General features: G+C 45.2%; 1 protein-coding gene across 1 annotated transcript in view; it reads left to right on the plus strand.

The window, feature by feature from the left end:
- Positions 1-8383: 8383 nt before the first annotated feature.
- Positions 8384-23574, plus strand: part of NWD2 (NACHT and WD repeat domain containing 2) — a 64569-nt gene continuing 49378 nt past the window's right edge. The window contains exon 1 of the mRNA XM_068137549.1: positions 8384-9245. Coding sequence (XP_067993650.1) covers positions 9095-9245 — 151 coding nt within the window. The 5' untranslated portion in view covers positions 8384-9094. The remainder of the gene's footprint in view (positions 9246-23574) is intronic.

The following is a 23574-nucleotide window of genomic DNA, read 5'->3' on the forward strand; positions in this document are numbered from 1 at the left end:
AGATAGACATATTGGAGAAGAATCTGGGGAAAGAATGAAAGCACTGAGTAAGATACATTGAATGGGATAAGGAAATGGAGAGGGAAGCAGCATAAAGTCCCTAGGGAAGCACATGGGAAGACTGTGATTGCGGGGCTGAGGAGGGAAATTACAGCTTACCTAACAAAGTTAAAGACATGTGGGAACATATTTTGCCTATTTTGTTGTCACTATGGCTAACCTTTAAGGATGAGAGAAGACTGTAAAACAAAGCAGATTGCTCATTTATTTTTAGCTGAGGTGCAGGAATGAGGCAAAGAATTACAGGAAAAGAAAAGATCATTTCCTGGCTAAGAAAGTGCAGGTTGCTCCAGATGAGGAGGGAATTACACTCCATCCTGGCTTCTACCAGGATGCCTAATTAAGTAATGAAAATGTTTTGGGGGTGGTCATCAATTCTAATTCGTTGTTTTCTGGGCGCCTCACTTGGAGTTCGGAAGGTTGAAACACCAAAAACATTTAACACTCCCAACTACAACCAAAGCTGATCAAAATCATGTCCTGTACCAGTTACTTTGAAAAAAAAAAACAGCCCTTGGTCTCTCAGAGAGGGCATCCAAAATTAACACATACTTTAGGTGTTAGTTTTCCTGTGCTTCTGTGGAACAAGCGTGCTGCAGTAATGAAACTTTGTCTGGTTTGGGTGTTACCCAGATTTGGAAACACTAATCTATCTACTAGCTTGAGAAATGGTATGGATGAACTCAGGGGAAGTTTAGGCTGGAGGTGAGGAGAAAGTGCTTCACAGAGTTGTTAGCCATTGGAATGGGCTGCCCAGGGAGGTGGTGGAGTCACCGTCCCTGGAGGTGTTCAAGAGGGGACTGGATGTGGCACTTGGTGCCATGGTTTAGTAGTCATGAGGTGTTGGGTGACAGGTTGGACTTGATGATCTTTGAGGTCTTTTCCAACCTTATTAATTCTATGATTCTATGATTCTGTCTTCTAACAGAGTTCGAATGGTGAGCCTCAAGCATACCACCAAATGCACACTGACCAGTAGATGAATACTGCTCATGAAGTGATCACCTCTCTTGCCTGCACTGACTTATGTCAAGAAATCATAGAGTACTGGCTCAGTTAATTAAAGATTGCTACAAGCCATATGTGTAACAGGGTAAAATATAAAGTCATGTAGGCAAATTTGAATTACTCACTTGGAAATCTTGCTATTATGTAGTTCTTGAGTGAATTTAGCAATCCATACATCCTGGTGTGTCTTTGAGTGTGTTTATGTGTGCATGAACCTATCCTTGTGTGCAAGAGGACACTAATTCTGTAGGGGAAAACAAACCCAAACAAGTAACACATTTCTTTTAAGCTTCCAGTAGAAACTAAGACAAAAATAATCTCCATGTCTTCATCATGTTATTTTAGCTGCAAAGAACCTTTCAATCAAGTGTGACATGAGATAAGAATACAGAAGTGGTGTAGCCACTTACAACATTTTAGGAGAAAAGGTTACATTTGCCTTGAGAAAAACAGAACATTTCTAAAGAAGCTCAAAAAGAAGAACAAAAACTCCCCCAAAGCCCACAAACCCAGCCATACAGACCTCTTCTGTCTCCAGATCATTGTCCTTCCAGGGGGTAAGGCAAATTCCTGGTGGATGAAGTAGAATTCCTTCTGCCAGCGCCAGCTGGCAAATAAGACAGGCACTTGGAGATGAGAATGAAGTACCACTGTACCTACAAAGGTACCTAACCAGCCTGGAGGTATTATCTTCCCTGTTTCCCTTGAAATATAAACTAATTTGTACATTGTGCAGGTGCATAATTACACTGCTTGGCAGCTCCTGAAAACCAGGATTGTTCTTATGCTTCTCTATTTGGAAATCTTATTGCAGGCTGGAGTCCCTCCTTAGGACTTGTGAAAGTGATGTGGTTGGAAAGCTTAACACTTATACCACTACTGCAGATTCAATAGCAAAATGGGAAATAATCCACCTTTTCCACTAGTAAATTGTGCAGAGAACATGAACAAGCTGCCAGAATTTTGTTACAGGCTCACCCACAGCAGAAATGTATTCATGGAATGAAAACCAGAGAAGCTCAAGCTTGTCTTTGCTTTATGAGCCCAAAGTTTAGCTTCTTTTTCTGGATGTAGTACTGCAGATGTTTCAGAGAAAGTGTAAGAACATTCTGGTGGGCCAATCTGCCTCCCATACATCTCCTCTTGATGTGACAATAAAGTTGCAAAGTCTAATAAGATAAACCTTTATTTAGAATAAACCAAACCAGGTTGGAAGAGACCTTCAAGATCATCGCGTCCAACCCATCAACCAATCCAACCCACCCAAACAGCTAACCCATGGCACCAAGCACCCCAGCAAGTCTCCTCCTGAACACCTCCAGTGACGGCGACTCCACCACCTCCACAGGCAGCCCATTCCAATGGGCAATTTCTCTGTCTGTGTAGAATTTCTTCCTAACCTCCAGCCTAAACCTCCCCTGGAGCAGCTTGAGACTGTGTCTTGTTATGGTGCTGGTTGCCTGGGAGAAGAGACCAGCCCCCACCTGGCTACCAGTACCTAAGTCTATCTAGGGCTAAACCATGGCCCTCAGCAATACATCTCTGCAGCTTTGAAACACCTCCAGGGATGGGGATTCAGTATTTCCTACCCTGCTATTAAGGAGCGTGATGTCTGATGAAGGTTGACCTATCACTGCTTTCAATGCATGCCTTTGGAGGACACAATAAACTTAAGTGTGAATTTAACACAAACCAGCACAGTGTCATCTATCAGACACTGCAGTCATCTCACAAAACTCTGAGGCTCCAAGCAGCTCCTCTGAAGAGCAGTAGAGCAAAACAATAATCACTCTGGAGAGGTTCTCTTGTGCAGATTGTAACCATGCTATCAGTGAGTCTAAAGGCTACTGTTCAGTCTACCCATTGGCAAAACCTAATACAGCTACCTATTAACAGTGTGGAAGAGTTTCACCCCAAAAACCTAGAGGAGTCAGAGCACAAGCGGGGGGGGGGGGGGGGGGTGTTGGAAAGAAAGGAAACAAATATTTTTAGCTCTTGGGTAGAAGATGGAAGTCTACATTGAACTAACTGAGCCCTGAAATGGCTGCAAAAGGTCCTCCTGGGAACCCAGTACCCATGTAAGATTTGCTAAGACAGCTCCTATTTCTTCCAATCAGTTTTCTGACACAAATATAAACTCAGTAAGTCTCAGCAGCCTGTCATTCCTAATTTGCAAAGATAATAATAACAGGGTGGTTTTGTAGGGGTTTTTTTAAGTGAAGCATGAATTCTGTGAGCTCTCTAGTCTCAGCACATCTGCCCCTGCTCTCCTGCCAATCCAACCACCCCAGCAAAAGTAATACAGCACTGCACAGGAAAAGGAGCACAGAAGGAGCACAGCAAAGTTTCTCCCCCCAGTTTCAGCAGCAGCAAGCTGAAACAGAGACCTGAATAAACAGATAGGACATTCAAACAACGGGGCTGTGGCCACAGCTGCTGTAGCAAGGAGCTTGCTCAGCCTCAGCACATCAGCAGCTTGGGGACAATGACTCCTGGGGAATCCTTATCAAACAGACAGGAAGAGGCACAGAGTCATAGGGTCTCTGTCTTGCCTCCTCTTGCCTGTCGCTCTAGGCAACTGCCTGCTTTGCCTGCTCCTAAAACTGGGCCAGCTTGCTAGGGAGCTGCAAAACCCACTTGGCTTTAAGTGAGTATTCCATCAGAAGACGTCACTCCATACAGGAGTCCTTTAGCTTCTACATGAAAGGGGAGATGCTGGTCAGTTGGATGACCCTGAAACTTTGATTCTTGACCCAATCTTACAATTTTGCCTTAGCAGCTCCTGAAAACAGTTACCATTTTGGAAGGAAGACAATAGGAAGGCTGAACATGCAGCCCCTGGCAGAAGCAGACTTTAAACATCTGAGGAGACCCAATGAGTATTTTAAGTACCTGGGTCATAGCTCAGTAACTGTACTTTGATGCAGGACAAAACACTTACTGAACCATAGAAACAAAATCAAGGAACCCTTACGGTTGGAAAAGACCTTTTAGATCACCAAGCCAAACCATTCTCTACAATGGCTGGGGCTAAACCCTGCCTCTCAGCACTACATCTAGGCAGCTTTTAAACACCTCCAGGGATGGGGATTCAATCACCTCCCTGGGGAGCCTGTTTCAGTGTTTGAGAACCTTTTCAGTCAATAATTTTCTTCTAATATCCAACCTAAACCTCTCCTGGTGCAACATGAGGCTATTTCCTCTCATCCTATCACTTGTTACTAGAGAGAAGAGACCATCCCCCACCTGGCTTCAACCTGTGAGGTAGATGTAAAGACTGAGAGGTCTCCCCATAGCCTTTCACTTTACTTGAAAGACATAAAAAAGCCCTCTTCAGCTATTATGACCCTGTTGCATATTTGGTGTAGGGTTTCCAGAAGTGCTACCTACAGGCATGCCTTCACTTCAACAAAATTGGTGAGCATGCCTCCAGTGATTGCAGGGAGATTGGACTGACCCATTGCTGAGCACTTCTGCACACCCCACAATACGTGTTGAAGTGCTTATGAAGAAGAGCATACCTTTAACTTGCAGACAGCTTAAATTTTTTCCTCATAGTTAAGTCTGTATCACAACTCTGCCTGTAGCCATCACTCGAGTTACCTCACAAGTTCTTCAGACTGTTAGAGCTGATCTTTAGTGCTTATTTTTGCACAAAGCTTGACTCAAAACGACATGTCTCAGGCAGTCATTTGTGAACTGCAAACCTTTATCCACGCTGAGTTTAAGCCAAACAACTTGGTGTAATTTTTATTGATCTGGATCAGGATTTCTGAGGCGTCCTTCACACCTTCAGTGTCTCATCATTTCCTGTGGGATTGCTCAAGAAGTAAAGAATTACTATGAACTACAGCAGGATCAGGCCATCAGGAAGACCTTGGGTTTACTAATGTGTTTTACCAAGGGATGCATTCTGTAGCTTCATTTAAACAGATCTGAGCTTGGAGCAAATGAGGGCAGAAGGATACTCAAGAACCATCCTGGTAAAAGGGAAAATGTATATACTGAATGCATACAAGTAAAGATTCCCTGCTGCTTTACTGATTTAGTTTTCCAGGATCAAGCTACTAGCCATGTTTACATGATGTCACTTGCAGAACTACGGATCTCTTTTTATTCCTGTTCAGCACAAGGATATTTTTTGCATTATCTATGTTGACAGACACTAAAGATCTGCTTCAAGTGCAGTAAAGTCAGTGTGAAAGTTTAGGGCTCATGCCTTCGGGCTATGTTCTGCAATCATTTTCTGGAGGATGAGAATCTCTGCTCAGGCAGCTTCCACATAACTAGTCTGGGACTCAAAACACAGGCACTGATTCTAAAGCATCACTTCTAAAGTAGTGCATTTGCCTAAATGACCAATTTACAAAGTCTGTTATTCAGTGAGAAACAGGATCTTTTTGATGTATGTTTTCTCATGAACACAGCAGTATCTTCTCCATAGTTCCTGTTTGGGTTTACATAACATTCTTTAATAGACTTTTTCTTCCTGTTGAATTAGCAAAGTAATTAGTTTTTTATTCAAGAAAACCTATCAACTAATCTCCAAACAGAGTTATCCCAGGGAGTTTTCGTACTACTCAAGTCCTGATCAGGTGAAGCACTAATTGGTTTTAGTGCAATCATTTCTTTATCCTCTCCATTTCAGCCTCATTGTGCTTCATTCCCAGCATTTTATACTCACAGGGGCTGAACCTGAGGATGTTGAGCCCCAAATGCAGACAGATTGAAGCTGGACAGCTGAAGTGATCACCACTTAGAGGCATCTGTCCAGTTCAGCTTCTGCAGAGGTGGCAGCCACCGTGACAAGAAGCTGAGTCATGCATAAAGGCCAGGTTTCAGATCAAAATAGTAAGATAGATCAGCACGGGCTCTGAACTGCACAGCAGGAGCCTGTGAGCTGCACAGACTACCTGCTCCATACACCCTGCAACTGTGCCTGCCACAGGAGAGGTAACACCCAGGCAACGGACAGACAGGGTGAGCAGCTGGAACTGACAAGCCTGGTCCTGTTTCAGCCAGCCTCTGGGTTCCAGAGACAATATATTCAGTCAAAAGCTGATGCTGTTGTCAGTGCTGTCAAAGACACAATTCCAAAAGAATTGAAATGATGCAAACTCAAGTTTTCAATTAGTAAAAATGCCTGCCAAGGAGTCTTTAACAATCCACTGCATTATGGCTGTCATGGTAAAGGGGCAGATTAATGAGCTTCATCTTCCAAAGAAGCTGCCTGAGAAATGTATCAATGACAACACTAAGGCAGCAGCAATCTGAAGTGGGAGTCTCTGCACCCTTACCAGGAGCTGCTTCCAGAAGCACATTCATACTGAAGAACTGCCGGATACTTTCTGATGGAGAAGCAAATGAGATAGCCCAGCTCAGAGCCAGTCCCAGCAAAGTACCTAAGACGTCATTCAGCCTACACTATAAATCATTTCCTTCATGCATTCATTATCTGTCTGTAGCCTCAAGGAGCTGCTTTTCAGCTCTGTACCAGAGAATTTACCTGCTTGTGACATGAGCCAGAAGAAGGCAGGTCTATGCACACTGACTACACAAAGGGAAGGGAAGTGCAGATAAGACCAATAGCTCTGTAAGCACTGACATATATGAAGACTCATTTCTGAGGACACTGCATCTCATGACTGTCAGATCTTTTAACTGAATTATATACCAAAGCTTCAGGCTTGTCTTAAACAGAGCATCAGAGAATCCACAGAGAAGAGAAACAGGCATGTCTACCAAGAAAGGCTTCAGGGGAGATTTGCTCCTTATTGGAAACCACTGAATCCTGCAAGAAACATAGAATCTTTTTCATTGGAAAAGACCTTTAAGATCATCAAGTCCAACCATTATCTAACTCTGCCAAGTCTGGTGCTGAACCACATCCCTCAGCACCACATCTCTGCAGCTTTTGAACACCTCCAGGGATGGGGATTCACCCACCTCCCTGGGCAGCCGATCCCAGTGATGCACACTTAGATCAAAGGAAGGATTTTCCAATTCCAAGGCATTCACTTCCCAACACAGCAGCACAACTCCTCAGCCCAGCACTGATGTTTCAGTATTAAGGGTCTAACTGCATGCTGCAGATTTTCCTTCTTGCAGGTAAGCACACTCCCCCCTGCCCAGCTGTGCTCAGAGAACTTACAGGAATATTCTCTTGGAGAAGTAGTATCTTAAAATCTACCCCTCTGTTTCACCTGGTTGAAATTAGCCCCCAATTACAGGGTGCAGAATTAATAAAGCAACAGCAAAGAGTAACAAAATGACTCCCCTGTACTCACAGGCACATACACATGGGGGAACAGTTTTGCTTATGACTTAAGCTTTTAAGAAACCAGGATTTAAAAAGAAAAAAATCTGTTCAGCAATACTCAGGGAACCCATCTGGCTGTCACTGGCATTTCTGAAACAGAGCTGAGCGGTTTGCTTTTGCCTACTCTAGCAGCATCACCTCTGTGAAAGCCAGCTCAGCCTCTGCCGGCTACAGCAGGCTGCTGCTCCGGCTGGGACCCCAGCGGGGCTAAGGGACAGTAAGAGAGGACCAAAAGAACAGGGGGAGCAAATCTCACCTCTTAAATCACAGAATCAAAATCACAGCACGGTGAGGGTTGGAAGGGAGCCCTAGAGATCACCTAGTACACCCTAAAGCAGGATCACTCAGAGTAAATCACACAGGAACGTGTCCAGGTTTGAATGCCTCCAGAGAAGACTCCACAGTCTCTCTGAGCAGCCTGTTCCAGGTCTCTGCCAACCTCAAAGTGAGAATTTAGTTCTTCTGCTTATGTGGAGCCTCCCGTGTTTCAGTCTGCGCCCACTGCCCCTTGTCCTATCACTGGACACCACTGAGAAGAGTCTGGCTTCCAGATACCGTGTATGAACACACATTAAGTTTGTCAAACACACATTATAGTGCATTACACATTTGTATAAATACACAAGCCAGATTTGTACTATATATAGCATATGGAATAACCTAGAGATACCACCTGCATTAAAGACTTTTCTTTCCAGACAGACTTGGTAGAGTTGAATCTATGATCTTAGAGGTCTTTTACAATTCTATGATTTCATGATTCTAAGATTCTAGGATTCTAAAATCCTAAGCCTGCAGAAACCCCTGCAGCTCCCACCGTCAATAGCTGCCCCGTCCCCCTAGAAGGCATTCCCCCAGCCGCCAGCCCCACCGGGCTAATTTAAACTCGGTTGCCACCCCTCCCTTACCCCTCCACAGCCCCTCCCCTCCGCTCTGCTGCCAGCTCCCTGCCTGCCCAGCCCCTCCCGGGGAGGTTTCAAAGCCCCGTGGCCCCGACCCCGCCGCCCTGCTAAATATTTGATGGGCGCTGCCCGGCGGGACGCCCCGCCACTGACTGCTGCAAAGGGAACCGCATCCCACGGCTGCTGCTCTCGCTGCTTCCTGTCTTCCTTCCTCTGGCATTCTTCCAACGGCGGCTTTTCATTTATTCCGATAAATAAATAACTGATTAAAAAGAAAAAAAAATAAAATAAAAGAAGAAAAAAAAACCCAAACAGCAAGAGCATCCCTTTTGTCTCTGAGCAGGTGGACTCCTGTGCAGGCGATCACAAACCCAAGCAGGGCTCTGAACTCTTCGGAGCCCCAAGGATGAGCCGGCAGCAGTTCTCCTATAAAAACCCGGTCTCGGGGCTGTGACACACTCGGAGGAGGGAAGGCGTCGGCAGCCTCACCGGAGACGTCCCTGCTTTGGACACCGCGAACCCTCGGCAGAGGGGAAGCCGAGAGACTCGCTCCGAGCGCGCCGCGGCTTCTCCTCCCGGCGCTCGGCTCTTCGGGGCCGGGGCCGGGCGGCGCTGGGAGGGGGGCGGCTGCCACCGCGCCTGGCACCGCTCCTCCGCAAACTTTCTTTCCGCGGCCCCAGCCCCAGCCGCGCCGCGCAGCCGGAGTGTCCGCATGGCCGCTACCGTCACTGCCGCCGCCGCCGTCCTGGGGCTGTGAGCCGGGGCGCGGCGGCCGCCTGCCAGGATCGCCCTGCAGCGCGGCGGGATGTGGGCGGCCGGGGCGGGCGGCAGGTTGCCCTGCCCGCGGGACGCGGCCCTGAGGCGGGCAGCTTTCTCCGGTAACCTCTCGGCGCTGCCGTCCCACCTAGTACCGAGCGGCAGGAGCGTCCGCGTCTTCATCAGCGCCAACCCCGAAGGTAACCCGCGGCCCGCCGGGCCCCACCGCTCCCTCAGGCCCGCCCCGCAGCTCCCCCTGCCGCCCGCGGCCACCGCTCTGTCTCTCGGCCCCGGCCCCGCCGCTCCCGAGCATCTCGGGGAGCTCCGCGGTGCGGCAGAGATCGGCTCCTCGTCCCGACCGGAGCGTTGCGGGGAGCGTGTGGGGCGAGGCAGCCGTGGGCCATGTGGGCTGGCAGGGCGAGGCGTGGGGGCAATGCCGCTTTGCTGGGTGTGCGAGCTCGGAGCGGGGCTGGAGGAGCCGAAATGCACCTCTCCTGAAGTTTTATCCCGATAAATGACACGTCTGAAAGGCACCAGGGCGGGGAAGGTGCCTCTGTTTTGCGGTGTAGGAGCAGCGGGGCACACGGGGGCTTGAGGACACGGGAGCGAGCTGCTTTCCAGCAGCCTTCCCGGGGAAGGTTTACCCAGGGTGGGTGTTTTGTAGAGCTTTCCTCGGAAGGCTGGTTAATAGAGTTTGCGATGATTTCATGGCACAGTGAAAACGGGTCTCAGCCGGCTGTGGTTACAGCAGATGTGGTCCTTAGATCTCGTTCTTGCCTTGTTTCCGAGAAAGCAGGCGCTGAAACCTGCGGGCTGAGCCTCATCAAGTCGGGATCGCTACTCTGTATCCGAACTACCTAATTAGGCAGCTTGCTACTTACAGCCTATTTTTAAAATCACCCTTTGAGACGAGGCATTTGCATTCACTCAGGAGGTGTCATTCCCACTCGGAAGATTTAAGTCGCTGAAGCATATTCCCACTCGAAGCAGGGAAATAATTAATTAAGCTTTCACACCTATGGCTTTTCTTGTCTGAAAAAATGAGTCGGCTGCATTCACAATTCTCTTCCACACCACCGCCCACCACCTTCCCCCCAACACTCCTAATTCAACAGTACAATCACCTTTTATGCCAACATCAGAGAGCTGAAAATCAAGCCCGAAATGACAAAAGAGTTTGAATTTTGAAGTGAAAATTGCTTTGGCACCAGTACTTACGGGAGGATGAGAAATAGTGCTCACAAGCAGAAAAAAAAGTGGGCACAGCATTGCCTTGAATTCCCACACCTTCAGGGCTCAGCCCAAGGAAACTCTCAGCTCTCACATCTAACATCCCTGCTAAAAAGGTGCCATTTCTTAAGGAGGGCATGAAAATGTTTGTGGTTTATTGTTGAAATCTAAGCAAAGTTATATAAAGAGTGATAATTGAAGGGGGGAAAGTGTATTTGGCTCCGAAATAAAGGATATTTAGAAGTTATGTTATTCATGAGAGGTGGATTTCTGCCAGCTTCACCCTAACCGAGGAGCTACTGCTGCCTCCGTGCTTGACGTGAGTGGCATTTCTCATCAGGACAGCTTGCTGGGTTAGCTGGGTATTTGCTAAAACAAATTTAAAGAAACATCACTAAACTCATTCTAAAAGTTAGGGTTTGAGGCTCTATGTCTCCATTGCCTTGTTACTTCAACATTTCAGCTTTGAAACAAACCCCACACTTAAAGAAGAAGGAGGAGAGTAATTCGGTCAGTCAGGGATTATTTATGTTAGCTCCATTGTAGGATCACACATGCAGAGCGATTCTCTCAGATCACAGTAGATTAACACTTCTCATGTCCAGAACTGTATCTGCAATGTGAATGCTTCCAGAAATGATCATTTGGGGGATGGAAATTTCAGAGCAGTTACAGATTTTGATTGTGAACACAATCAAAACAACCATGAAACAGTCATGACTCTTTATCAGTGGTATCACTGACACAAGTATTACTCACTGCAGGTCACCTTACAAAGAGAATGCATGGATAAACCTACCTAGAAATAAAAATGCTCTTTGCAGATACCTGGAAGAGTTGACAGTGCAAGAGGTCTGGAGGGGAAGGTTAAACTTTTCCAATTTAGTAAACTATTTAGCATGTTTAAGCCCCAGCTCACACCGTGTGTTTGCAAGATTAAAGGCTTTCTGTACTTTCAGCATCTTAGTACAGTTTATACCCATCCTTTAATTGTAGAGGTAAAACTCTCAGAGGTAAGAAGTGAGTACCCCTTGGCTGTGCTCTTGTCCTGGTTTGATGGGATGGAGCTAATTTTCCTTCTTGCTAGCGAGAAGAGTGCTGTGTTTTGTTGCTTGGTTGCTAGCTGAGGTTAAACCATGACAGCTCTGTGTGTATCTACCATGATGCCAGAGAAACTTGCAGGTTAACCCTACTAAAAATCACATGAGAACTTCATCCACAGTTTAAAGTGTCCCAACTTGCAAGTAGTTTTCTTGAGTTATATCAATTTAGTACAGGAAATACTTGTAATAGTTGAGATAATTTTATATTGGAGAAGTTTGGTGCATCAGGGTTTGGTTTGTACTTTATGAACATACTTCCACAGGACTGAAATATATGGGTGTGGGTTTATTATGCAACTAGGAAAATGATGATTTAAATTCCTTAAACAGGAATCCCTAGAAAGACCAGTAAGTGGTGACAGTGAGCATGTGATGTAGGACCAAAATTGCTTCCTTTGACAGTCTCTGGTTTCCTAGGGGAAATTTTGTAGATAAGTAAAATTCTTTTCCCCTAGTAGTTAACAGTATTGTTTTGCTCAGGTTGTTGATACCAATTAATCAATCAACTGTGCAGCCTGATCTAGCTGGAGGTGTCCCTCCTCACTGCAGGGTGGTTGGACAAGAGGACCATTGAGGGTCCCTTCCAACCCAATGCAATCTGTGAATTAAACAATGATATTGGATCTTTAGGAATGTTGAAGTTCCTTTATTACTTGACTATAAATAAGTTCGTTTTCTCATTTATGGAATCATAATTGGTAGGAAAAGACCTTTAAGATCATCAAGTCCAACCATTATCTAACTCTACCAAGGCTGGTGCTGAGCTGGGTCCCTCAGCGCATTTCTGTGGCTTTGAAACTCCTCCAGGGATGGAGAATCAACCATCTTCCTGGATAGCTTGTTTCAGTGTTTGAGAACCCTTTCACTCAAGAAGTTTCTTCTGATCTCCAACCTAAGCCTCTCCTGGTGCAACTTGAAGCCATTTCCTCTTGTCCTGTCAATAGTTACTTGTTCTATTTCAATACATAAAAGCAATCAGACATATTTTTAAATCTATATTTTGGCTAACAAGGGCTGAGGATTTTGCTTGTAAAAATTCACTGATTTTTATCAGGATGTTATTATTGCTGCAGACTAGTAAAAGTAAGTTGGATTCAACTGATTGTAATAAATGCTTTTACTGTTTCATGTAGAAACCTGTGGACTGTAACAGCAATCAGTTAATGACTCTGCTGCTCAGCAGTGCCAGTGTAGATGCCTGTCATAAACATACGATTCAGAGTAAATACAATAGGTATAAAATTCCATATGGTCCCATCAGATGAAGCCGCCACATCAGCACTGGGTTGGTTCAGAGCCATGCAGTGGTTCTCACCACTACATCAAAGAGAAAATGGAGTTACAAAGTTTGCTATTTCAAGAAATGATGTGGTTATCTCAGGCAATCTTAACATGCCCAAGTTGAAACTGGTGCCTTAACTGGAGTTAGGAATTTGTCCTGAAAGTGAAATCCTGTGAACTGGAACCCAGAGTCAAAGCTTTGATAGCTTCCAATTCTCTTGGCGCTCCTGGAAATGGGAATGTTATCCCTTTGCTTGTTTGACTACAGGTATTATTGCTTTAAGACACTGATTTTTTTAATTGTTTTTTTTTACTCTCAGCTCTTTCAGCATGATTATGAAAGTGCCTTTGACATCTGTCATTTAGCAGAGACAAATGAATGTGCTGCTGAAGGATGTGTATGAAGTCAAATCCTACACACAGGTGGTTCCTTTGAAGACTGCAGGATGATGGTACCTTTATATAGCATCTGAGTGTGTCCTGGCAGATGTGGTGTTAGCCAGTCTTACCTCAAAGTGTAAACAAGGCTGCATCTAGCACTTCAGGTGGCAAGGATGCTCCCTTTTCATCCATTACTTCAGCTGCAGGCTGCTCTCTCTCTGCATGCTTCTGAAGTTCCAGCACAGCACTGCTTCTTCTGGATCTTGCTAGTTAATACTTTCTAGCCATTCAAAACATTTCTGTGGTACAAACAGAAACAACCAGGATGAGATCATGAACAAGGTTTGTTTTCACAGCCATTTACAGCTCTGTTCCTCAGGCTTTCTGTGCCTCTAGGACCCATTCTTCTAAATCATAAAGCCAACCACTTACAGAAAACCTAATTCATGCTAGATTTGGCATGATAATCTTAAGTATGAAGTCCTCAATATAGAGGAAGGAATGTAAATAAAGATAACCTTCTAATAGGAATATCACTCATATTGCCAGCACTTCAGTGCCTCCATGGTACAAGCAAGGTATAACACACCTGTAGAGCTGGAACTTCACCAGCTTCCCCAAAGACTGCCTGAGAGAGGTTTCCTTGCCATACACTGTTGAACGAGTTGGAGTTTCCTAGAGCTATGATAGAGTTTTTCAACTTCATTCATTTCCATGGACATGCACCATCCAAAACATTGCATTAATTAAAACACACTCAAGTCTAATGAGGGACAAATTTTTTATACCAAATTTCTATCTTTTCTCATGAGCCTGATCTAGTGTAGGGTGTCTCTGCCCATGGCAGGGGGGTTGGAACTAGATGATCCTTGTGGTCTCTTCCAACCCTGAATGAAACTATGAAACTATGAAACTATGATACGTGAAGGAGAATTCTCACCTGCAGACCAGAAAATGATTGTTCCTATAAATGATGACTGCAGAAGTGGATTGTACCCATGGTTTTGTTTGGACCTGTTGTTGGAGGCTGCTTTGCAGGAATTGGATATGGTTTTATGCATGTGCATATGCATGTGAAAATCAAAAACATAGAAATGTTGTGTGCATTTGTAGCTTAGTGCTGCTGAACATGAGGGTGGGTAGCTCCTAACAGATGAAGAATTGTGATTGCTTTAGCTGCAGAGTTACTGCCATATGTGACAAGGCAAAGGTATCAGTTTACATTCTTGGCATGTTCCAGCTGCATTGTATTATTTATTTTTTTTCTCCCTGAAATCTTATTGTCTTTAAGAAAAATATAATTGAGGAGATGTTCAAGTGGGAGAATACTCAAAAGTCAGGATAATGCTTAGCTAATGATGGTCCATTTTGGCCAACCCCAGATACCATATGGTGTCCCCTCTTGGATGCAGTGCATGAAGATCTTTTTATAAAGACAATTTTATATAATCTGGGTGGAATTTATTCCTTAGCTAAAGGAAAACACAGATGTTCAAGTGTATGAAATTGCAAGGGAGGTGTTGCGGAGATGTGGAGACAAATAACTCAAGGACTTTTTTTGTGCTAAGTGTTAGTTCTGGTTACCTAACTTTGTACCTATTTATGGCTTTACGTGACGCACATCACTGTAGTGGCTGAGCTACAAACCAAGCTACACTTGGCAGGGTGGGGGGGAAGTTCAATAGTTACAAAGTTGAGTATCTCAAGAGCTCGGGAGAGTAGCATGGTTCAAGTATCTCAGTTTGCTATGGGCCTTGACATGAAATATATCTGATTGCAGGAGGCCCGAAAGGTTGGAAAGAAACCTGAAATTTTCACTGTTTCTGCCTCTATGTGGAGTTTTCTCTTTTCTCTTATGCCACAGAACAGCTCAGTTGTTGGTGTGGTTAAGCAGAAAGCAAGACCTTGCGACTGTATGACCAAGTCTCATGTAGGCAGATTGCAAGCAGAACCAGTAGGAGGTGACATTTTGCTGGGTGGATTCTCCAAGCCTTTGTTCCTCTTAGAGGAAATTATCATTTTGGGCTAGGATGGGAGACTGAGTTGGATTGAAGTTTATTCTGCTGGGACAGATAAACCTAAGAAACTGTTGATAAACTGTGTAAAAAGAACTGTTCTTTACGGCCTCATCTGCTTTTTCTGGGTTCTTCGCTTATGCAAGGACTGGGCTAAGGATTTGCTGTAAATGTGCCAAATAATAATGATGATGATGATGATGATGATGATGATAATAATAATAATAATAATTTTTTAAAAAAAACAACAGGTTGGAAGAGACCTTCAAGATCATTGCATCCAACCCATCAACCAATCCAACCCACCCAAAAAACTGACCCATGGCACCAAGCACCCCATCAAGTCTCCTCCTGAACACCTCCAATGATGGCGACTCCACCACCTCCCCAGGCAGCCCATTCCAATGGGCAATCACTCTTTCTGTATAGAACTTCTTCCTAACATCCAACCTAAACCGCCCCTGGTGCAGCCTGAGACTGTGTCCTCTTGTTCTGGTACTGGCTGCCTGGGAGAAGAGACCAACATCTGCCTGTCTAGAACTTTCCTTCAGGTATCTGTAGAGAACAATAAGATCACCTGTGAGTCTCCTCCTTTCCAGGCTAAGCAATCCCAGCTCCCTCAGTCTCTCCTTGTGTTCCAAACCCCTCACCAATTTAATTGCCCTTCTCTGGTGGAACATTCAGGTGGAAGCATTGGCAACTTTTGTTGAATTTTCAAGGAAATTTCTATTCTCATGCTCAAAAGGTACAATGTGCCTTTGGGGAAGAAGAGCAGGAGCAGGAGCAGGGAGGTCATTCTGCCCCTGTACACGGCACTGGTTAGGCCACACCTCGAGTACTGTGTCCAGTTCTGGGCCCCTCAGTTTAGGAAGTCAACAGACTTGCTGGAACGAGTCCAGAGAAGGGCAACGAAGTTGGTGAGGGGCTTGGAACACAAGCCCTATGAGGAGAGGCTGAGGGAGCTGGGGTTGCTCAGCCTGGAGAAGAGGAGACTCAGGGGTGACCTTATCACTCTCTACAACTACCTGAAGAGAGGTTGTAGACAGGTGGATGTTGGTCTCTTCTCCCAGGCAGCCAGTACCAGAACAAGAGGACACAGTCTCAGGCTGCACCAGGGGAGGTTTAGGTTGGATGTTAGCAAGAAGTCCTATACGGAAAGAGTGATTGCCCATTGGAATGGGCTGCCTGGGGAGGTAGTCAAGTCACCATCATTGGAGGTGTTCAGGAGGAGACTTGATGGGGTGCTTGGTGCTATGGGTTAGCTGTTTGGGTGGGTTGGATTGGTTGATGGGTTGGACGCGATGATCTTGAAGGTCTCTTCCAACCTGGTTTATTCTAAATAAATTCTAAATAAGATTAAGCTCAAAAGGTGTGGGGTTGCTTCTATTTATTTTTTTTTCTTTGTAAAACAGGAAACCATTTAGTTTGTTGGGTTTGTTCTTTCTTGAACTAGTAAAATTACCTGGAACCCTGTCACCTTCCTGCCAAGCAGCATCTGGCATTATCAGCTACAAAAAAATTTGGACCACTTTGTGTTTTAAATCCACATGACTCATCTTTTTTAACCTCTAAAAATATTAACATTTTATCTTCTTGTACATTTTTTTTGTCCATATACACAAATGTACTGTATAAAATACTGTGAAAATGGTATAAATGGATATATGAAACTTAAGGCATGTTGTCATAGACCGTTTTCACACTTGTTGAGGACCCCTCGTGAGAACTATTTATGTTCCAAGGGCATCACTCAAGGTTGTAACTCTGGCAGTACTGAAGAACAGCCTTGACTGTGTCAAATGCTGTTGCAGAAGTAAAAGTAAATGCTTTACAGAAGAGTTTAGATTATTTGTCCACAAGTAAACTTAGAAACATTCAGGGTTGTTTGCCACCTGCAGCTTAGGTTCTGTGACAGTTTTTTCTTAGACAGAAAAGAGAAGGTTTTGGGGAGGTCTTAGAGTAGATGTCCAGCATTTGAAGGGAGCCTCAGGCAAGCTGAGGAGGGACTTTTGACAAAGGTATAGAGTGACAGGACAAGGGGTGATGACTTCAAACTGAAAGAAGCTGGATTAAGATGAGACATAAGGAAGAAATTCTTCCCCATGAGGGTGGTGAGGCACTGGGAGAGGTTGTCCGGGGAAGTTGTGGAGGCTTCAAGCCTGGAGGGGTTGAAAGCCAAGCTGGGTGGGGCCTTGAGCACCCTGGTGTAGTAGAAAGTGTCTGTGGCAGGGGGATTGGAACTAGATGATCTTGAAGGTGCCTTCCAACCCAAACCATTCTATGGTTCTATGACTAAATTAATTGTTCCCAGGGCAAGACATGAGACCTAGCTGGAAATGAGAGGTAGCACCATTGCAGTGCCTTTCCCCATCCACACAGAAGCTTCTTTCCAGCTTGATCAAGGGCAATGGGATGACCTCACAGCTGAGCAGCAGTCTGCTGTGCAGCAAACTCAGGAGGATTTCCAAGGCTGTGTTTCAAGGAGACCATGTGCAGTCCATGATGAGATTTGTGTAATCACATAAGAACAGGGTAGTACAAAGGGAGTCTTACCTCTAAGCTTATGCAGCAAAACAAGTCCTTTAAGGAACTTGCATACATGACTATGAGGGCAGTTGCGTGTGTCCACAGATGTGTGAACACAAGAGAGAATCCTGCAGTAGGCTTTAAGCTTTGTTTGGAGAATCTTATAGATAGTGAACTTTAGATCAAGGAGTTACTGAACTTCTAGCTCACAATATGAGGGCAGTGTCTAAGCAGCAGATTGTTTTCTATCTGAAACATATGAAATTCCTTTGAATTTTCCTCAGTTCAAAGAGTATTTTGTGATAAGACATCCTTTCAGGCTGCAGTAATAGTACCTTAGTAATATTTAGCTACCAGTAATTGAAGTTTTTAATATATTGAAGGTGGTAGATCTAATGTGGTTGCAGATAGCCATGTGCATGGGATGCAGAGAAATCTGGCAGATTTTTTAATCTGGGCAGTGCTGTTCAAGGCAACTGCTTTATCCCCTTACTGGAATTTTAATTAAAGAAGGATAATAATAGATAGAATTAGAGACCTAATTTAATCACGGTGCTGCCAGTGCAACACTAAAATAACTCCACTGGCCTGATGCTACTAATTTAGGTTTTGTATCAGAGAGAGGCTTTTATGTATAAAATCTTTAGTCAGGAGGGGAGTAGGACTAAATCACGGGTAGCTGAACATGAGAAGTGCAGCAAGGTAAAAGGAAGGGAGCTCTGGGTCAGTGCAGAGTACCACCATGTGCATGCTGCTGTGCTGGGCAAGAGAGAGGTGTACCATATACAACTCATAAACCAGCCCATCACCATCATATTTTGACTTGCTGTTAAACTCCCCCTATAGACTTCTGCTATTGCCCATTGCTCCCAAACAGAGAGGGACCTGGGGGTGCTGATTGACAGCCGCCTAAACATGAGCCAGCAGTGTGCCCAGGTGGCCAAGAAGGCCAATGGCATCCTGGCCTGCATTAGGAATAGTGGGGCCAGCAGGAGCAGGGAAGTCATTGTGCCCCTGGACTCTGCATTGGTTAGGCCACACCTTGAGTACTGTGTCCAGTTCTGGGCCCCTCAGTTTAAGAAGGACATCGAAACACTTGAACGTGTCCAGAGAAGGGCAACAAGGCTGGGGAGAGGCCTTGAGCACAAGGCCTATGAGGAGAGGCTGAGGGAGCTGGGATTGTTTAGCCTGGAGAAGAGGAGGCTCAGGGGTGACCTCATTGCCCTCTACAACTACCTGAAAAGTGGTTGTAGCCAGGAAGGGGTTGGTCTCTTCTCCCAGGCAACCAGCACCAGAACAAGGGGACACAGTCTCACGCTGTGCCTAGGAAAGTTTAGGCTCAAGGTGAGGAGAAAGTTCTTCACTGAGCGAGTCGTTCGTCATTGGAATGTGCTGCCCAGGGAGGTGGTGGAGTCACCGACCCTGGAGGTGTTCAAGAGGAGATTGGACGTGGCACTTGGTGCCATGGTCTAGTCATGGGGTCTGTGGTGACAGGTTGGACTCGATGATCTTTGAGGTCTCTTCCAGCCTTAGTGATACTGTGATACTGTGATTGTTGTAGCCAAGATGCTGTGGTGGACAGCCCTTATGCCTGACCAGCTACAGCCATTCTTGTACAGAATATCCATCTCGAGAAAAAGTCACCTTTACAAGCCAGATTTATCAGGCTGTTCAAAACACGCTTGGCTGGTGCCAGAAGTTGGAAGGACTAGCAAATGGCAGGACTTTCACACTGGACTTCATCCAGAGCCACACTGTTGCTAAGTATCAGCCATTGGGGCTGATCAAATAGCTCAACAGAGCAGATTTCAAACTGTCAGAGCCTGACAATGCTCTTGTACAGCCTGCTCATAGCATTTGCTTGGGGTGGCACAGCTGCTGCAGTCTTCAGCTTGCCTCTGTGGTGTGATTAAACTCTTGAAAATGTTTAATATTAGAGTCCATTTATTACAGAATCATAGAATCATCTAGGCTGGAAAAGACCTTTAAGGTCATTGAGTCCCTTAATTGTTACTAGTTAAAGCTATTAATGTTACATTAATATGCATTAATGTACATTGTATACATACATGTTTATAGTATAATGTGCATAATATGCATTGATGTACATTAAGAGTTACAACTACAGATGTCATTATGTAGTTTTAACTATTTCATCATCATTTCACTCTGCTAGGAACTGGGTTCCTTTGCAGCCTCACCTATGCTTTAGAAATCTCTCAGAATCACAGAATGGTAGGGCCTGGAGAGATTTCTAGAGATCATCTAGTCCAAACCCCCTTCTAAAGCAAGGTGACCCAGGGCAGGTTGCAGAAGAATATGTCCAGGTCTTGAAAGTCTCCAGAGTAGGAGACTCCACAACCTCTCTGGGCAGCCTGGTCCAGTGCTCTGGTACCCTCAAAGTGAAGAAGTTTCTCCTCATGTTGGAGTGAAACCTCCTGTGTAGCAGTTTGTGCCCATAACTCCTTGTCCTATCACTGGGCAACAGTGAGAAGAGCTCAGCCCCATCCTCTTGACCCCCCCCCACCCTTTAGTTCAGCCCCTCTCAGGCTGCTCTCCTCCTGGCTAAACAACCTCAGGTCTTTCAGCCAAAAGATAGCTAACATGGAATCATAGAATCAATAAGGTTGGAAAAGACCTCAAAGATCATCAAGTCCAACTTGTCACCCAACACCTCCTGACTACTAAACCATTAATCAATAAACTCCAAAAAGGATTAATTTGCCATGGGTATGTGTCCTGCAGTGGTTTGCTTGTTCCAGGTTAAGCTTTCCTGCATGGGAGGTGTTTCTGAAGTGTCCAATTGCTCAGACTATAGGTTTTCCTTTGGGGGTTTATTTATGAATGAGAGGAGGAGACTTGTTTACAGGATTCCTCTTATTTACCTGGTCATTTCTTCTGTAGGATGTTTGTTATATTTGAGATTAGTGTAGAATCATAAGTCATAGAATGGTCTGTGTTGGAAGGGACCTCCAAAAGTCATCTAGTCCAACCCCCTCTGCACTCAGCAGGGGCATCCTCGACTAGATCAGGTTGCCCAGAGCCCTGTTGAGCCTAACCTTGACAATCTCCACCAATGGGGCCTCAACTACTTCTCTGGGCTTCTTGTTCCAGTGTTCCACTACCCTCGTGGTAAAGAACCTATTCCTAACTTCCAATCTAAATCTACTCTAGGGGCTATTGCCCCTTGTCCTATCACCACAGGCCTTTGTAAACAATCTCTCTCCAGCCTTCTTGTAGGCCCACTTTGGGTACTGGAAGGCTGTTACTGGGTCTCCCCAGAGCCTTCTGTTCTCCAGGCAGCCCCAGCTCCCTCAGCCTGTCCTCAACCAATGTGGTGAGCAAGTGGAAGTGATTTATAAAATCTGGAACAAGAAAACAATGTCTAGTAAATTCAGTGCATTACTTGACTTATAAAAACAGATCCATTATAGAATTTCTTTTAAATGGCCTTTTCAACTGGATTATATAATCCTCCCTAAAAATAAGGCTTAGATGAATCATTAGTAAGGGGGTAAGGGAGAACAGAGGTAAGATAACTCACTCTTCCTCTACATGTCAGTCACTATTTCCCTCAGATGTTACATAATCTGTCAAAATGAGCCAGTTTTATGAATTACTTGGTCATGTTCAACAACTTTGTTAGCAGAGACCCCCACCTGGAATTCTCAGTTTTAAAATCTGCTGTACTGCAGTGCCTGGAAGTGGGTGTTCAGAGCTAGGCAGAAGTTGTCTGTCACTATGTGAAATAGTCCTGTAAAGGTTGACTGAGGTTCTCTTATTTAGGCAAAGTGTGGTTGAGTTTCTGGCACCCCTCCCTCACACAGTCCCCTTGTTCTAGGCTTAATGCCCTCTTGCAGCTGTTCTCCTGTGCTGGGATTGTCATTCAGTTTCTTCATCTTTGGGAACTGCTTCTACAGGCAGCCAAGAACTATTCTGACTGTGCAGTGCCATTTAATATTCCTCTACATTTAGCATCAAGGAAAAGAAGTCTGTTGCAAAGAAAACTCCTCTTTATTGATGCAGGCTTACTGCACTGATAGCAAGCAGTGCCTCTCACGTCTTCTGTGGGTGTCTGTACACACCCACAAGCGTCAGGTTCAAGTCTTTTTCATCTTCTGATGTAAAAGTCTTCACATCTTTCACTTAAAACCCATACAGTACAGCTACATTTAACAGTCATGCTTTTTCCAGCTGGCCTGACTGACTTCAGCTGGTTTGTTGTGATGCAAACAGGGACATCACTGCCTTCACCAAACTGAAGAAAGAATGCAGAATCATAGAATCATTAAGCTTGGAAAAGACCTCTAAGATCATCAAGTTCAACCACCAACCAAATACCACCATGGCCATTAAACCATATCCCAAAGTGCCATGTCTACATTTTTCTTGAACACCTCCAGGGATGGTGACTCTACCACCTCCCTGAGCAGCCTGTTCCAATGCCTGACCACTCTTTCAGTAAAGAAAATTTTCCTCATATACAACCTAAACCACCCCTGGCACAACGTGAGGCCACTTCCTCTCATCCTGTTGCTAGCTACCTGGGAAAAGAAACCAACACTCATCTCACTCCAGTCTCCTCAGCCTCCTCTTCTCCAGACTAAACAATCTCAGTTCTCTCATTTGCTCCCCATAAGACCTGTTTTAGAACTTAATGGCTTGTGAATTTGCATAGAAAGGACAACTTTAGTGGAGAGCCAGCAGTGCTTCCAGAATTATTCCATAGCCTTTCCAGATGAAAAGTCCTATAGGAGTGTTGACTGGAATTTCTCCAGAATAAGATCTTCTGCCAGCCTGCACTGTGCAATCTGTGTGTGCTTTTACAAGCCTTGCTCCCCCATGAGTTTTTATGTCTCACCTCTGCTTTATACCTTCTCAAAACCTAAAACCTACTGCATCATTCACTTCCAGGACTTGACCCTGCAGTTCAGCTAGGAGGCGAAATGTCTGTGAGATCCCATTGCTCTATTGATTGCCACTGCCTCATTACCTCAAGTACTTTAGTAATGTACCCTGATTGTCTTCTCCTTGGTCTAGTGATGTCAGAAAAAAAAATTAAAGCTACTGCAGTACACACAACTTCATTCTGGAAAGCGGATTCCAACATTGTATAGCATTTTTTCTGCTTTCTAGGTAACTCCATCATGTTTTGAAGTGTGAGCTGATACCTCTAGATTAATTAGTAGGATTTTTTTCGTGATCCTCCCCCTCTGCTCAGCTCTGGTGAGACCCCACCTGGAGTACTGCCTCCAGTTCTGGAGCCCCTATTACAAGAGGGATATGGAGGTGCTGGAAGGTGTCCAGAGAAGGGCCATGAGGATGATCAGAGGGCTGGAGCACCTCTCCTATGAGGACAGACTGAAGGAGTTGGGGCTGTTCAGTCTGCAGAAGAGAAGGCTCCGAGGTGACCTAATTGTGGCCTTCCAGTATCTGAAGGGGGCCTACAGGAAGACTGGGGAGGGACTTGTCAGGATCTCAGGTAGTGATAGGACTAGGAGGAATGGAATGAAGCTGGAGGTGGGGAGATTCAGGCTGGAGATGAGGAGGAAGTTCTTCACCATGAGAGTGGTGAAACCCTGGAATGGGTTGTCCAGGGAGGTGGTTGAGGCCCCGTCCCTGGAGGTTGGGCTGGATGTGGCTCTGTCCAGCCTGATCTAGTGTGGGGTGTCCCTGCCCATGGCAGGGGGGTTGGAACTAGATGATCCTTGTGGTCCGTTCCAACCCTGACTGATACTATGATACTATGGTTTTTGCATGTGTCTCTGTTACTGTACTGGCGTACTGGCCCTTCTTACATCTTCTCTTACCCCTTTAGCACAACTCATTGAAAAGTCCTCAGTCAGATTTCACAAGTAGTTTTAATTCCACATTAATTTTGATTGTAGTTGCAAATTCTTGTCCTTGCAGGCTTTGCTGTTATCCAGGGCTTCATTGTGATAAGCTTTGGTGATCTGCAGAGATAATTTCCAGGCTGAATCTTGGTGTTCCCG

The sequence above is a fragment of the Melanerpes formicivorus genome, unplaced genomic scaffold, assembly GCF_026170545.1.
Source record: "Melanerpes formicivorus ecotype bairdi unplaced genomic scaffold, bMelFor1.0.p_v2 SCAF_4, whole genome shotgun sequence".
In the NCBI taxonomy this organism is placed as follows: domain Eukaryota; kingdom Metazoa; phylum Chordata; class Aves; order Piciformes; family Picidae; genus Melanerpes; species Melanerpes formicivorus.